General features: G+C 37.3%; 2 protein-coding genes across 9 annotated transcripts in view; one reads left to right on the forward strand and one right to left on the reverse strand.

Annotated features, from left to right (window-relative positions):
- LOC111323069 (uncharacterized) overlaps positions 1-17,578 on the reverse strand; it is a 31,874-nt gene that overhangs the window by 9,525 nt on the left and 4,771 nt on the right. Inside the window, exons 1-2 of one of the 6 annotated variants that reach the window (XM_022926351.2) lie at positions 4,259-4,283; positions 2,328-2,347 (exon numbers count right to left, since the gene is read on the reverse strand). In XM_022926351.2, coding sequence (XP_022782086.2) covers positions 2,328-2,347; positions 4,259-4,268 — 30 coding nt within the window. In that variant the 5' untranslated portion in view covers positions 4,269-4,283. Of the gene's footprint in view, positions 1-997; positions 1,254-1,396; positions 1,554-1,973; positions 2,144-2,327; positions 2,348-4,258; positions 4,412-4,838; positions 5,040-17,578 lie in introns of those variants that run through there. The other 5 variants (XM_022926350.2, XM_022926349.2, XM_088739542.1 and 2 more) reach the window with 5 other exon arrangements.
- The window catches only part of LOC111323071 (carbohydrate sulfotransferase 3), a 29,934-nt gene continuing 13,118 nt past the window's right edge, over positions 763-17,578 (forward strand). For 2 of the 3 annotated variants that reach the window (XM_022926357.2, XM_022926359.2), the window contains exon 1: positions 763-1,024. The gene's annotated coding sequence lies outside the window, so the exon portion shown is untranslated. Of the gene's footprint in view, positions 1,025-2,369; positions 2,525-17,578 lie in introns of those variants that run through there. The other variant, XM_088739554.1, reaches the window with a different exon arrangement.

A 17,578-nucleotide genomic window follows, 5' to 3' on the forward strand; every position in this document is an offset into this window, starting at 1 on the left:
GCCTCACCAATCAGTTGTCGGCGCTCGTTCCTGAAAGGCGGAGAGTCGTTTTTTTTGCGCTGTCTTTAATGATCATTGGTCTGGCCTTTGAATGACCGTCTTGGCTTATCCTAGGGGCAAAGCGACTATGCCAGAAGTCCAAATGCCCCCGAGGTGGTTTGATAAAGATCTCTCTATTGCTTTGTACAATCGCATTCATTTAAGGTGCGCATTTGAAGAGTTTCATTAAACCTGACGCGAGCTTGACAGTTTTTGACAAAGGCTGAGTTACGTACCATTTCCGGTATTTGTTTGCCATAAACGCGTAATTTTCGCACCAAATTGAGGTTTATTAGTTTAATATTTTACCCATCTTCTCGTCACAAGACATAAAGCCTCTTCAGTGTCTAAAACCAAAAGCTGTCGGACAAACACCTCAAAAGAACTTTGACATGCAGACAGTTTATGTTAAACCGTTCTTAAACTTACGAGAACCTCTCTTCTCGCTCGTTCTCCCATAGTTCATATCAAAGTATATCAGACCGACCGGTAGATAAGTTTATTATTCATCATCCCTGTGGCAACACTGAAACGACCACTCCTCTGCCTATGGCGAAGCGAGATAGCGAGCCATTAAAGCAAACCGCCCCTTACAAGATCCGTTCCTTTAATAGCTGTTTTATTTTCAATGAAAAATCTTCTTCCGCCGGGCGGATCATTCAAAACGCGCACAAGAAAAGCGAGGATGTCTTCTTATTGCTGATCGCAAGTAAAACATATTTGCTTCGCATTAAACTTCTCCTCTTTAGCAAACAGATGGGAACAGATGGGCATTGTGATAACCCTATCGAAAATCGAGCGTTTTTTTTTCGGGTGTATTGAAAGTTCCAGGCTTGCCTCTCGCTTTGAATTAACTAAACATGACTTTATAGTTACCGAAGCTCGCGAGATCGCCGTATTTTCGGCTTGGTCGTGTCAATATCAAGAGAAACAGCCGAACGGTACCTTTACAACGTACTTGTTTGTGGCCGATTGCTTGTGTTTGGTGAGTTCTTTGCTGTACAGTTGCTTTTCTGTCTTCGTGACACAATTACTCGTTACGTACACGGTAAATTACTTAGAATAAGAAAGCAAACTTGGTGGAAGCACTCCGAAAATGACAGGAAGCCTCAAATATTTGAAGCAGCTGCGAATCGGGTCTATGCCGCGTTAAAAGATGCGTTGAACTCCTATTAACTCGCCAAGTGAGCTCTCCAGTTCACGCCAGCTTCCGAGGCCGAGATGTCCCTATCGTGATAAAAGCCCTGCTTCTTGTAACATTTCTAAATACTCGATTCTTTTTGAGTTTGATAACATCACTGGAAAAAACCGTAAACTAATTGACTTAGCACTCAGACTAATTTGATAGAAATCTTACCTAAAGTACAGGAGAATAACCTCTTGTTATTTTTCGCCACTCTTCAAGGATTTAGAAATCTTAGAAAACTGCTATGTAACATTCGATGCTTATTTTCCCCGCCAGACGATACGAGGTCGCATAAGCAGGCGTATTTACTTGGCATATGGTTTATATCTCATGCTAACGACGGAAACATTGACCTAACAAGAAGTATCAATTCGCAAAAGCGCGTTTCCGGTGCATATACAGGTAAAGTTTGGGATGTGCGTGACTTGTTCCGCGCTGAAAAAGATAAAAGCTTTGGTTTACCACACTCTGACCCTAGTGATCTCTCATCATAAAGTTTTCATTTTACCAAAAAGTCTCCGATTTTTTTTTTTTTTTTGCAAAGGTAGCGAAGAAAAACACCGTTACAAGTGAACATGCAAATTTGTTTAGACTGTCTCTGTGATGGAGACCGTCGCACCCACCGGTTTTAAAGCGGCGAAATTCACTCTTTTTTTCAATTTCTAGAGCGTTCGTGTTTGTTTTTCTATTGACGCGCACCCTTAAAACTATATGTATTAAAAAAGAACATTTCAAAGAGTAGTATTACCTTGAGAGTCTGATGAGGTCCAGAAATTTGTTCAACTAGACGTAAAATTTCCATTTAGGCTCCAATCGGCATAATATCAGTTGTTTTGTGTTTCTGAACGAAGATTCATTCTATTTCGGTTGTTATTTTCAAAACAGTCTTCTCGCATAATAAACACCGAAGTAGATTCTCTATTTTGGTCGTCTGTGATTGGCTGAATAGTAAGATCTCTCTCTCAAAAGAAAAAGAGTGTGTCAAAGCGTGACCTCCGAGGCCAAAAAAAAAAACAGTATGGAAAATTCCCGTTTTTTCTAAGTCTTATGATTGTTCAACGGAACGTTATGCCGAGCATGTTGTAAGCCTAAATATGCTTACCGCAATTTTCCTTCCCCTCCCTGGTGAAAAAAAATATAAGAAACATGAATTGATCATCTACCAGCTACTACCAAATGGATCGCACTAAGAAGGAAGAACTTACAAAATGTTTTTGTCCAAAAAACAACAACAAAAAAATCCAACTAATGCTGCTTTCTAAAGTCCAGTTATGAAAACCTCGCCGCAAGCACAAGAAGGCGAGTAATTAATGTATACTTATTTATTTTTTTTTTCAGGAATATTGAGAGTACTTTACTGAATGAATTCACGGCGAGAGATCCGATTGAATTGTGTCGGTCGCCTTAAAAGCTTCCGCTGTTGAATATTCTTCGCATATTTCCCGCAGTCAGCTTTTCCACATTTGTTCCTGATACAAAATTTCGCTTAGATTGGAATAGATCTTAGAAATATTTTAAACACTTTATTACGTAACTGAAGTATCAGCTGTTGTTTTTCCTTCTTGCCCTAGTCAATCCACCAAGCGAGACATTACCTCAAAACAAAGCGACCTATAAAACAATTGGCGCAGTCACGGTATCAATGCGTGAAGCTCTTAGGCGCACATTTTCTCGGTAAAATTCGACTATGTATCTCATCTTAATGATATATCTTATCATGTTTACACTATCGCTCAGTTTTAAACAACGTGGGAGAGACTGAGAATCGCGGTTAGCCAATTGGATCACGGCGCGATGTCACTTATGGAGTAGTTCACTTTGCAACGTTTTCGTGAGGTATCTTAGACCCTAATTTTTTCACGGATGTAGTTAAGTGGCTTCCCTACGTCATAGGTTTAACACAGTCATCCTCCACATTGAAGAACCTTTGATGAAAATTTGCATAGTCACGATGGAACTAATCAAGGGGGAGGGGACAGGGTTTTTGCCACAGGAACGGCACATAGGTTTTTGATAAATTGAGCCAGGAAAGTGTATCTTTTCCTTTTGAAGTGTGTATCGTCGGAAATTGATGTTTAATTTTCGGGTAGCAACACGACGACATGCGTGTTAGTGGATCAAAGCTTTGCAGGTCGTATTGATTGCCCGCGCATGGTCAGGCAAGGCACTCTGTTCGTTTGGCAATTATTACTTAATTTAAGAAACAGATTTGTGGGTTCTTGAATTGTCGATCTTCTGGTGTACTAGTAAACAAAATGCGTTGAAGTGTCTTTACCACATTTCACTTAACTTACAATACAATTTGAGCCAAAATCAAAATTTTCCTTTTTTATGACCTCACTCCACAGGGTAACCTCACCACTTTAAGCAGGAAGGCTTTCTCAAAAGAATAATATTTTTGGATATTCATCAAGAAAAACTGAAAATATTCACCTCCAGGTACTAGTAATCACCGGGTTTGGAAGTATTTCAGCTTTTAAGGCTTCTAATGACTCAAGTTTCTGGCTTTTTGAGTTTTGTTGATAGTCTCTGATATTGGTCCTAGCAGCAGCTAATCCGGTTAAACTCGTGGTTCACCTTTATCTCTACTGTACCGGCTTTTGTTTTTAGTAAATTTGAAAGTGCTGCGACACGAATTTCTAACAGTAGTTCTGCATTGCTTGAAATTCTGCACTTCACCCGATATACAACTCACAATTAATTGTGGATGGATTTTAATCAAATCTGCGAGAACTCGATGGAACTTTTCCGGCTCATTCCTATGTTCAAATGATTGAAGAGGAAAACACTTTGGGTACATTACACCTGACGAAACATAATTTCTAAATCAAGAATTATGATTGAGGCATGCACTTTTTACTACTGAATGAACGGCTAGACACTTCAGTTGCCTTCAAATGTCTTCCTCTCCAAATTTTTAGGAGAAAAAATATAGAACTTAACGGTACCGATATTTTATAGCTTCAAAATACAATTCGCGTGTAGTTATGGAGGTAAATGAAACAAGAATACTCAGAGCAGTCTTGTTCTTACCTCGCCACATGGCTTAACACTGGCCAAGAGCTGCATGTTCCAGACTGGGTCTCCACGACACTAAGCGAAGAGCCTACTTAAACTGTCAGTCTTATAATAAGTTGGCAGCAATTAAAATGCATAATATTTGCATTTCAATTAAGTTTTCGCGTGCCATTGTAAGAGCAGCGAAACGCTTTCAACCGGAACGTAGTAATTAAATATCTAAAAATATATTTTTTTTGATTGCTAATAGGATCCTCTGAAGCATATAAAATTCTTGGTCTTGAATTCATTGGTTAAATTCCAAGGCAACAATTCTTGTTAAATTGTTCTTAGCCTGTCGTCATTTATCATCGAGTTTAAACAAATGGGTCTAGCTTTCGGCTAGCTTTGCGTGAATATTCTTTTAAGAGCGTTTTTGTAATTAGTTTCCACGCACGAAAAGTTATTTCATCTTTGCAAAGTCACCGAGCAAACATTTCATTAACACCATTCTAACTGTCGTTTTATTATTTAAAACATCGCGTGACTAAACGTAGAAAACCATTTGAATGCAATTGGGGAAGTGACATGTGGCGTGAGTTTTTGAATGGCTTACCGTTGGAAGCGTGCATTCCAAGACATCATCCATAGTTTTTTTAGAGTTTCATTTGTTTGTGATTCCTTCTTTTTGAGCCTCTTAACGGCGGTGCCTCTTTGAACCTATAAAAAGGCAACCTTTTCCTACTCCTAACTTGAGTGCATCCTCGAGGAGTTTGTCTCTGCCGGAACGGCAATCTGTCGAAAACGTGCACGATATCTGAAAAATATTAGTACATCAAATGTAATTGATGAGCATTGCAGAAATTTTTGGTAACTTCTTCGAGAGTTCCCGAGCTAATTTTATTGCTAGGCTAAAAAAAGTATTTCAAAGTTAACCAAACAACTTTATTGACTGTTTTCCGAGCGCTTTATCCGGTGTTCAAAGAAGTGATAACTAAGTATCAACAAATTTCTTAATAATCTCTGTTACATTGATCTGTTGCCACAGTTCAATTGATTTTCCTTTTCCTCTATTTTTTTTTTGCTGTTTGTCAAAAAATGCAGGTGAAATAACCCCATCTTTTCCCTTATAAGCTGAGAAATAGCTTTTTTTCCCAATAAAAATTTGCCCCAATAAGTTTAGAATAGCTTTTTCCCAATGAAGTTTGCCCTTATAAGTTGAGAAATAGATCCAGTATGGGCTCGAAAATATCGTTCTTAAATCGCTGACGACTTTCCAGTTTTAGCCTGGTCAATTTTGCTTTAATGTCGGCTTGCTGCTTCACTTAAAAACATCTGTAAGTCCTTCAATGTTAAGTGACTTACAACGACTAAACTTAGCCAACTTGACTCTCATTACTACCCTAAGTGGTCAGCCGGCCTTTTTGTTTTTCTTTGGAACTTCTGTTACGTAAGACAGAGAGGATGACTCAGCTGTTAGCTGATTGCACTATTTCCTTTTATCGTCAATGGTCAATGAACTGAAGCCATGTCCGGTTGAATGTCCAGTGAAGTGATTGATTGATTGACTGATTGACATTATGAATGGCAGACGTCTGGAACTGTTGTGTCATTACTTAGCATCTTTAATCTTGCGTCTAACGTGTGACTTATTAAACACTTAGCCGTTTCATTCTCGAATAAAATTTAGGATGTTTTTTTCTTTTTTTTTTACACAAATCCCAGCTGAAAAAGTGAGAAACGGAACCAAACTGATCTTCCCATGCTGTACCTTTAAATAGCACTTCCTGCTCTTAGGATTGTGGTTTTGCGAAGGTAACTCTTTGATCAAAGACCCTTTGTGTTCAGAGAACGCAGCGTTAGCATATACCAATCAAACGTGACCTAGAGCATGTGAAGTCTATAAATCTTCTCTAATCCGTGTGCGAGAAATCTGCCGTTTTCAACGTGGTGTCCTTGTACGTGAAGCATCTCGTTGTCACGTGATACCTTACCTCCCGTATGCGGCCACCCAATGAGTTAGATCGGGCCTCTCATGTGACTGGTTTTACTTATCGCACTTAACTAACTTTTAAAAACTTTAGTAAAAGTCGATTTTTTATTGTGGGCGTCTGGCCAGTTAAATAAGAGATATGCACTTAAGTAGGTGCGACTGTTAATTTTGGTGTTGTTCGTAAATGTCGATAAGTATTTTTACTAATATTTTAAATATATATATATATAAATTATATTTGGTGTATATAATGTTTCTGTGATCTTGCCGTAGTTGTACACAAAACTGAAATCATCGATCTTTCACGGTCATCGATCTTTCTCATCCAAATACATGATTATCAATTGATTTCAACCTCGTTCCCAGGGCCTTTTCCCTAAAAGGCCCTGAGAACGAGGTTGCAATTGTTTTCTTTTGATAGTATCAACACAACTTCATGTTACCAGGTAATGAAAAAACAGACTACATTTATAGATTCCCTTAACTTGTATTTTGATGTGTATGGCGACTAGAATGGTTCTCATTACAAAAAAAAAAAGCGAAATTCAAATTACTAAAGACAGTTTAAGAACAGTTTTTTTTCATGAGAACTTGCTGTTTAGAAGAGAATACTGCTTTGGCATAAGTTTTAAGCAGCCTTTGTCATTTGCGATGTTAAGGTTATAACAAAGCTAAACACCATCACTTGTTTGGCGTCGTGAAAATAAAGGACGTATCTTAACTGTAACGATTAAAGAATAAAATAATCTACTTTTTAACTAGGACCCTTGCAAAAATCAATTTCGTTGAGTATGTTTGACTGAAAAAAAAAGTGGAGTGCTATAAGTTATTTCTCTTTTCTGTGAAAACACTTAACCTGCACCGAACATCTCTCCTGATAGAGATACGTGCCGTCTATCTTCAGTAAGACTGCAATTTTACATTGGCAATGTAGAAAGAAATACTATGGACTAACATTTCTTTTATCTAGGCCTAGGAACAATACTCACAGTTGCTGCGTTGTGTACCTTCAGCCTTTTCGCCTCGCTCAGTTCGGATGGATGTTAAAACGCTCAAACACACTTAAATATTTAAATCGGTTGTATTACATATATTCTACTTGTTAGGTCCGCAGGATTAGTCATTAGATTAGATTAGAGAAATTATTACGCAAGTGGAGGCATCTAAGTATCACACCCTTAAATAAATGATACACTGATAGTTATTGTTCAAGTTATGGTCCTCTAGGTCCTTGTGTATAATGCAAATTAATCATCTTTAAGTGCCAAAAGTCCCTAATTTACTACAAATTTTGCAGCCAAAACTCTGATCAGTTTTTTTCGTTATCATCGCTTTATGATCTTGTAATATTCGGTTTTGTGAGGAGAGATAACTGGGTATTTTTTTATTTCACTGATGCCAGATCTAAGAGAGCTTGCTTGTATTTCCTCGGATCCTGCGCAGACCTCTCTGATGCGTAAGCTGCGGGCTAGTTTTGCATTTCAAACGCCCTTTAATAAATGCCTTTTGCCAAAAAATGAAGTCTCTTTCGAAATTAAGTGGCAACAACTTCAAACCATCGAATAGACTTCAATCAATTTTATGTTGAAAAACCCTACAGCACTAGATAAACTCGTAATGAGAAACGTAGCTTCTTTTTTTCAAGACATGATATTTGGCTTTTATAATCAGTGCACATACCTTGTGAAATGCACGGCAGTAGACTCTAGGTACAAGGCAAAGTAGTGTTAAAATGGTTATTAAGTCTCCACAAGCTCCAAAGAAAAACAGTCCACAATCACACTTACACCAAAAGTGTACCTGCTTTTGTTTGGGATTTTGAAATAGGTTATTAAATCTGTTTCAGCGCACATATCGTTTTTCTTTATGTTCTTTAATTGTCCACAACAACGAGCAGATATCAGGTCGTATCACACGCAAACATGATGTTACATAAGCTATAAACGATAATATCATTCCTATTAAGGACATGTCGTGTGTAGAATCTCTTTCTAGGCTCTATATAAAAATTCAGGAAACGTTTATTTCGTGGAATGTTGAAATCTTTGAGGACTCCGCCTAATCCGTGAAATTTTGATGCTTGTTAGCTGCGAGAATGATCTAAGAATGCCGACAACTCATCAAGTATTAAGTGGTTACCTCCCATTTCCGATTTCTCTCGAAATCGTGTTTCGTTTTGTTATAGAAATCTTTTTAGGGAGTCAGTGTTTTGACTGTTTAATGTTGTTGGTCGGTCGTTTGTTGGAGAATACAAGTCATAGATTCAATCTTCCTGTGAGATTATTTACACGATCTGAGCCACGGGTGTAAATTTCAGTGATATTAAAGCCGAAAGGCACACACTATTAGGGGAATAAAAGGATTATCGCTGCGATTTAAAACGAATCTTCTTTAAGTCACTGAACGTCCGTGTTCCAAGGTACTAAAACAGTAAAACTTGTCGGAAATGAGGGGATTAAGAAATCTTTTCGGTTATTCCTGTCTGGTTCTCACGAAAAAAAAGAAAAGTACAAAAACCCGCTGCAGATCAATATCCTTTTACACAATAGTTCTAAAGATCCAACCGTAGAGGGATCACGTATCTTATCTTTGAACGTGACTCACAAGTGGACAAAGATCGTATCGCAGGTCTATCACCTTATTACTTCTTCGTCTGGGGCTTAAAACTCTCACTTGGCTGAGTCCGTCCGTTTCCGGTTCATTTTTTTTTTTTTTATTATTATCATGCACTAAAATAATTGAAATTCTCCACTCCCCTTTTTCTTTTTGCTTTCCTCAGTAATTCATCTCAAAGCACAATATGCATTTTAAAAAATAAACTAAAATGTAATGTAAAGGTATTTCTTAAGTTAACGTTCATTACACTTTTACGTTGATATGAAAATTATTGCTGAAAGTTCTTATTTTAGCATAATTATATGATCTTCAACAACTGAAGTAAACTGTGATTAGAAATCTGTGCACGGTGATCGAGGTTTCTGCTTTTCCATTATATTTAATTTTTCTTGCCCACTGAAAAAACACTTATACTACGCAATCGGGAGAAGCCATTAAAGTGTAATTTCCTAGTTCTACAACAGTCTTGATGTTGCTTTAATGTAATAATTTTCATCAAAATTCTAAACCGCGAGCAACTCTACTAACATGGTCCTGTATGGATAGTATTGCCCCGCTTGAACCGAACGGATTCCAAGTTCTAGAAAGTTCTGTTAGCAGGTATTGATACTTCGAGGACCTGTTCCGTTTGTTCTCTATCGTTTTAAGTGGCTTTAGATGTAAGAGGTTCTGGAGAGAACATTCGCTACTCCAATTTTAAGAATCTCTTTAAATTCATGAACGCGACTACCTCAAAGAATACTTTTTTGTATATTTTTCTTACCAGGGAAGTGACCCCCGCGCTTAGGACTCATTAAAAGCTGGATTTGTGTGGGTGAGAGTTAAAAAATATACCAGTGTATTTTTAACACTAATAGCTTCATGATACTGATTAATAAGGTTTATTTAAGAGTGATCACTTTACAGTCCCGTCGCCCTTACCTTAACAGCCTTAAATTCATCGTAAATTTTAGCCGGCGATTTTAGGTCCGACCGATGTTGGTTATTAATACCGGTTTCAACCATTGTAACTATTAAAAGTATTGCTTCTCTCACTAAAGAGTTCTATTCCGGGACACCCCCCACACTGCATCTTGCACCCCTGGGTGAATGCATTGGAGATTACCATATACCAGAATGAACCAGAAGAGGTTATCAGGGGTGAACCACACCCTGTGGCTGCCGATTTGTGCCAGATTACAGACAAATGTACTTTTGTTTCTTTTGAGCTCATACGATCCACACGTGTGGTTGCGGCATTTCTGGAGCGCTTATAATAATTTAGAATTTGTCTCCAAAGGTCTTGTTCTGGCTTTTCCCATCAGACATATGCATATATCACTCTGTTGGAAAACAACAGTTGTCACGTTTCAGTGGTGTGTGGTACCAGTAAGCGCTCCGTCACTTTTTGGATCAAAGAGATCCTTCTCATCCGGTACCAAACCTAAGATATAGCCCTGCGTGGCAGGGAGACATGAATCTCGCGCGCGTGACTCGCTACTCGCGCGTGCCGGTCTAAATCAATCGCGCAACGCAGGTTAAGATTGACATGTACATGCACTGCTACCTCCACTGATAAATAGCGTCTGAAAACACATGATCACGTCTTTCACGAGGAGAAACCACCCTCATAGAATATATTAGACTAATTTTAACAATAACATTTCTGATGATGACAAAAAGAAATGGATGGTGATTTTGTCAGTTTGATGATTAAAATTTAGTGACTTGCGTCACACTTACTTTGCAAAAATTAGTAAAAGAAAAAGTTCAAATTTTTAAAGAACTAACTTTTATTAAAACTTTCAAGGGGGTAATCACAGTAGCGCAATCTTAAGAATAGAAAAATAGTTTTTCTTGATTTCAAGGAATGTTATTTAAAAAAAGCAGTAAAATGTCATCGAACATTCCCCACTCCAATTCTTAGACAAGAAAGCTTTGGAAGCAACCATTCTCTAGACCATCTCACAAAAAAGCAATATGGCCTTTAACACGATATCTTGTATCTTGTTCGCTTGTTGCTGCATTCTTTCCTGTTCTCAAACACAAACTCGGACACGTAGCTCTGCACGTCATTAAAATTAATATTTAGTGAGCTTTTTTTTTTTACCTTAAAAGCTGTTTATTGTCATTTGAATTAATCGTTGTTTTTACCAATGATGGTTTGCGTTGTCAATTAATGTAGTTTGTACTTTGACTCATGAGTGAATGTTTAATTTATCCACAAGGACAGATTATTCTAAGTTTTATTTCAGGGGAAGGGGGAAAGTGTGGGCAATGACCAAACAAGGGAGACCTGTCGATTTTAAGATGGGCACGACCATGTTCGAGATTTTCCAATCGTAAAATATTTGCGTGCGCAAGCCTGAATTGTTTTGGCGAAAAAAAAAGAAAACCTGGTAGCCACTACAAGAAGAGTTTTGTGAAAATGGCTAATGACCAAGTTACCATCATCTAAACCATTGTTAAGTCTCTTCATTCAGTTTCAATTAAGAAAGAGCTTAATTGCGTCTGATAGTAATATCTGCATAAACTTAATTGCCCATAAAGAGCGAAGAATGTGTTTTCATTAATATTTCGTAGCATTTTGCTGTAAACTTGAATACAAATCTCGTAATCGTTATCAAATCCTTCCCGTCTAAGATCTTCTGTGCATTATGAACTTTCGATGGCACCAGGCTGAGCCTCGAGATGATAAGAGTGATGCGCAAGATCAAAAAGTTCTTGACAATGATGATCATGAAAAATAGCAGAGCGCAGACGCAATACTTACATCTCCTCGCAATAAAATTGGTTAAAAATTAACACACTGTTAGGGAGACATGATGATGATGTAGAAATTCACGCAGTGTTTGTGTGATTTTGTTAAAATTCTCATAGCAAGTATCAAAGTCTGAACCAAGGAGAATTACAATGCCGATCTAAACTCTTACGAACTTCGTATTGTCCATTAGGGTGGTTAACGTTGGTTGAATTAAGTGTTTGAGAAGTCTATCAGACGAAATATTTGCCAAAGCGTTATTTAATGCATCAGTAAGGAACGGATATGACATACAACCTTATTTGGCAACGTATGAGCTTCTTCTTAGTAGATTTTACAAAGTTATCGTCTATAGTGTGCTTGCGGTTCGGCTGCGGTATTATCTGATAAACTATGACTATATAGATCTTTAATCGCTGGTGAGCTAATACACATGTATACTCCAACTTTGAGGTTTGATTCACGCATCGATAAGTGAGAAATGCGCTGTTTAAAACATTTTAGTAATGAAATTTAAGGTGGACCTCCCCTTCGATATCATTAGTAATGGAAAAAGATCATTTCTCCGCGCAGCAAATTTCCTAGAAGGAAAATTACTTGAACCAAGCTATGATGTGGGTATGAGCTATTGACGTTCATGTAATTAATTTTTTCCAATCCAACGATCGTTATTAAGGGGGCTCTCAACAATTCCAAAACATCGTCAATATCGATCAAGCTTTGATCTCTCAAAAGCTTCTTTAAAATGATATTGTTGCTTTCTGATAAAGAAGCCTCGCTTGTGTAGCTAAATTTAGCGCTGGCTATCGAAAACCAAGAGGCTTTTGAGTGACTCAAGGTTACCTGGTCGTCATAGAAACTCAATGATTGACAATTCATGTTTATATTGCGTTTTTAATTTATTGTTTTCTTTATGGGATATATTGCGCCTTCCTCTTTGGGAGGTAAGCAATCAAATGGACACGAAATAAGTTCTGCAGAGATATTCACCAAGGTCAGAGTGTTGGGGGGTCTCGAATATTCCAAAAAGAAGTTTTCTACAATTGCCTTCAGCTAAAACTCTAATTCATAAAATCTTGTAGTATTTCTCGTGCAGAGGGCTTCAGGGCCAGTTTCAGAGGGTAGTGGAGCGAGGAAATTACTCAAGTGAGCTTATCTGTGGAACTTTATGTAGCTTATCGTTCTTTGCAATATACACGCGAACCACTTTGAACTTTGAAACTGGGTCCTCTTAGTAATCGGCACCCACGAAAGATAAATGCCACAACTTAATTATAAATATATTGCCCTCCGCTGGATCCGCAGCCACAAACATGATGTGTAACCTTCCATATTGTCTCTGTGAAACCAAATTTACCGATAAGGTAGTTTTCGCCTGTTATCATTAGATTACGGACTCTTAAACCGTTAATTATTTTCTGTGTTTGTCAGTTTACAATTCAAAACCTTGCTATGAATGTTACAAGACATGAGTTGCTTGGATCTTTGTTGGAATATACGTCGAGCAAAGAGTGTCACAAAAAAAAAAATTAAAAAGAGAATTGAAATTAAAATCTTTTCATTCCCGTGCGTGCTATTTCGAGTTTGTGAAGAGTGATATTGTTGCTCAACCTATTTCATCTCTCTTCACGGCTAGTCGTTGCTTAAAAATGAGTTATTTTTCCTTCTCGTGGATCTTTCTAGAAAAAAATACCGTTGTCCTTAGGTTTTCAATGATCTACAAGTTTTTTTTTGCTCAATTTTTGGCTCGATATAGAATGGATCAGTAGTTCGTGATACTTTGTCAAGGTACTCTCGATTGCTCTTTTTATGCATGAAGACCAATTATTCGTAAAGCGTACCGACTGATTGACACCGAGTCAAAGACTATCGTCCCGCCAGGAGCCTAAGTAGTATTTTTCAAAGGAGAAGAGGTCACGGTTACGAATTTGCGCGCTCCTTACGTGACGTAGCCTAAACCGCTGCCCTTTACTGTGTAGCAGCAGACACGTATTCATGCGGGGAGGAGAATCGGGAAATTGAGTATCTGGCATTAGACAAGACTTTATGCCTTATAGATTCTTCAGATTCGCGCGTTTTTGTAGACCTGGTCCCCGATTGTTCAAAGGCTGGATATCACTATCCACTGGTTAAATCTCTGTCCGGTGGATAGCGCATTAAGTTTTTTTTTAACACCTCTCCACTAGATAGTGATTCATCCTTTGGATAACGTTAGCCGCCATTTGAACAACTGGGCCCTGAATGTTAGTGACTCGTAATCAAAGCTGAACCATCTTCACTATGTGAATTTTAACATCAGAAAGTTAATTCTCCCAATGATGACGGCACATTTCTTTGTTGGCTTGTTTTGGGATTTTGTTGTTGGAACAAGGCAGTATCCTTAAGTTCATGATTAATTGAAGTCTCTTCACATTTTTGGTTAAATGTGTTTTAAAATTGCAAGGTGAGTTCGCATACTGATCACTTATGAAAGCTATTAAAATCTCACTCTCGATTTTAATCAACCTTTAGATTGAAAAGTAAGAAAAAAGTCTTTGAATTTTGCTGTTCTGAAGTTGTTCGAACCTTGTTTTGAGCAAAGGTCAAAATCGTCAATGAATGCTCTTAACAATTTTCCCCAACACACTAAATTTCTTAGCCCACACTCCTCTAGAAACGTACCTTTCCGCGATTTTAACGTCTTTTAATAGCATTGGTTCATCTGCACAAAAATATATTATAAACTTTAAAGTTTAACACTAACATAACCCTTTCTGCCTGCAGTGGGTGTAGTAAAAACCACATTCAGAGTTATCACAACATAATAACAAAGATTCTCAACACAAGGAGCCAATGAGAACACAAAGAAATAACTTGTAGCCGCCCTCAAGTGCGGGAAAGCGAAAGTTATTTAGTCGCGCGACTGGTTTGAGTATAGCATCTGATTGGTTTAGAAGGTGAAACCTGCGAAACTTTATAGACCAATCAGAACGCAGTAGAGCAAAACCAATGCAATGGTGGATTACTTGGAAGAAAAGAACAGAACGTTGGTGAACCCTAGTAGAAGTGATCCGTTACGAAACCTTTTTTGTTGCGTTTTGTGGACCTGACTGTAGACAACACTCAGTAGCATAATTTTATTTTGCAATGAGTGATCAATTAAAAGTTTCGACAGCTCAACTCTTTCCAACAACACAAAATTGTGCGCGGTCAGGTAGTCCCTAACCTTAAACTACAGAACCGTTCCCATTGTTTTTGTGATGTTGATCTTTCCAGCTCTCCTGCCAGTCACTTTCGCAGTATGAAATTTCTCCACACTGTCGCCTGTAAATTTCCTGTACCGCAGATAATTCACTCTAATTCTGAAGCCGATCCTTTAAAATTCCTTTTGTAAAATAGAATACTTAAATCCGCAAAGTAGAAACTCAGTTACTTAAAAGGAGTACAATTTGTCAATATACTTGTCGCGCATTAAGTATTTGTGAAAAGTTATTGGCTTATTAGCTTATTGTGCCTTTTCATCTTTTTATTCTTGGTGATTGTTAAAAACTCTAAGTCAACATTGCATCTGTCGTTGTCTATGTTGTAACGATTGTTTTCTCATTATACATCGAGGTAGTTGAGTGGTGGTAATGATACAAACAATATACAGAGGACCTAGCTAGAAAGTCATCTACGTTTCATTAAACCGAAGCATTTGTCAAGTTTATGACGCTTTCAATTACCATAAAAAAAAAGAACAAAACAAACAAAAAGCCCTAGGCTAGCATGACGCAGAGTTTTATCTCAGCCTTAGAGATTTCTCGGATATTTTCCAGAAGTGGTTAGAAACTTGTTGGTCATCGTACTCAAATTCAAAATGTTACCAGTGTGACCTCTATCGCCGAAGAATTCCTACACACACGTTCACGTTATAAAATTAAACAATTGTTAAATAATTGCAAAAAATAGTTTGTGTCTGCTATGATGTGGCGGTTTGTCTCAGAGTATTTCGACTAAAAATGACTTTTGCGGTAAATGTTCAAAGGTCAGCTGACGCCTATTAATTTACTCTTCGAAACGTGCATTCACTCATGTCAACTGACTGTCTTTTCTATTAAGCATAATTCTCTATATATTATTTTGAGTTACTATATTTAATTCTTGTAGAACCTCTAAATAATCAAGAAACAATGTGAAGACTATAAAAATAACTTTTGTGGTAAAAAGTTAGAGGTCGGCGGATGCATATGGATGTAGCCTTCGGAGCGTGCTTTCAGTCATGTCAACTGTCTTTTCTATCGAGCATAATTATCTATAAGTTATTTTAACGTACTGTATTTAATTCTTGCCGAACCTCTAAATAATCAAGAAACAATGTGAAAGCTAAAAAAATAACTTTTGTGGTAAAAGGTTAGAGGTTAGCTTATCCATTTAGATGTAGTCTTTGAAGCGTGCTTTCAGTCGTGTCAACTGTCTTTTTCATTAAGCATAGATATCCGCTTTAAGTTATTTTAACATACTGTATTTAATTCTTGCCGAACCTCTAAATAATCTAGAGACAATGTGAAAACTATAAAAATAACTTTTGTGGTAAAAGGTTAGAGGTTAGCTTATCCATTTAAATGTAGTTTTCGAGGCGTGCTTTCAGTCCTGTCAACTGACTGTCTTTCCATTAAGCAGTGCCATCTATAGATTATCCAACTTACTATATTTAATTATTGTTGAACCTCTATAATCTAGAACCAATGTGACAACGAATTAAATTCAGTTTCACTCACTTTTATATGACCTTGGAACGATAGAAATGTTTTCAAGTTTTGGATTAGACTGGAAAGGCACTCACTTTTCTCTACAAAGTGAAATTTGCCACTTAAACAAAGCGCTGGACTTCACACCGACGGTGTGCAGCTACTTTACATTGATTGGTTGTTTCTTGTCATGGCAACAACCAATCACAGACACTATTAGAATCTGTGCGGGTGGTGTTGTCAACTTATCGTCTCTTCTCCTTGATTGCTATTTAGAACGAGTCACTATTGCACTGACAAACCTGGTTTTTTTTTTTTTTGAAGAAAAACTTTTGGGCGTGATCGTTCAGTAATGTTAAGATCTTTTCAACAACATATTTGTTCTTTCGGTGTAATTAACGGAACGAGGAAAACTTCCAGAACAAAAGCTTGCCGCCCAATTTAGAGATAACAACAGTGATTATTATTCTCATTAATGGTTATTTAAACACTTAAAATTGTCATCAATAAAAAAAAGCCGTCTTGTTAAGTCTTTCAAATGATCCTTCGCCCTTGTAAACAGTCATCAGCATATAAGAGCAATTTAGAGGGAAGGTACTGAATATTGTATGATGTTTTGATAATTTTCGGGACTAACTAAGTGTATTTGAAGTGTTTTTCTTTCCAAAGTTTAATGGCAACCATCCTACTACGTGAAATTGAAGTGGTTGTAATTTTTTTTCGCTGCCAAATTTTCCTAATAGTTATTGACAAGTTATGGAAAACTGTGAACACATGGTTTAAATCTCTAGCAACAGTTTCGAATTTGCGTTCTAAAAAAATTTATGACAATTCTCGAGCTTTCACTTAGGTAGTCGGATTTTTGTTAATAAGCTTAAATTTTGATAATTTGACTTGAGGAGAGATGAAATAACTGCAATAGCATTCCTGTTTTAGATAGAATGGTCACCATGAATGGAGAAGCCAATGCTTTCTCTCAGAATTCTTGGTAGGACGAGTCAGTTGGAAATTATTTTGAGCAAAATCTGCTCAATTCATCACTTTGAAGTTTAGATCCAAATAAATAGATATTGGAAGTCAAAGACGACAGCTCTAAATTATTGCCTGAGACCTGATGATCTCCACTGCTTTGTACAAAAATATTTTTAACTTACATACCTTTATGACAAGTTTAACCTTGAACTTTCATGCTCAGCTTTTGCTAAAAATACCATTGATTAACTTTCCCTTTGATTCTTACTCATCGAAAGGAAGAAAAGTTTTTATTCCTGTGATTAACCTTGAATAGACAGTTTCAC

Source organism: Stylophora pistillata, chromosome 11 (assembly GCF_964205215.1).
Source record: "Stylophora pistillata chromosome 11, jaStyPist1.2, whole genome shotgun sequence".
In the NCBI taxonomy this organism is placed as follows: domain Eukaryota; kingdom Metazoa; phylum Cnidaria; class Anthozoa; order Scleractinia; family Pocilloporidae; genus Stylophora; species Stylophora pistillata.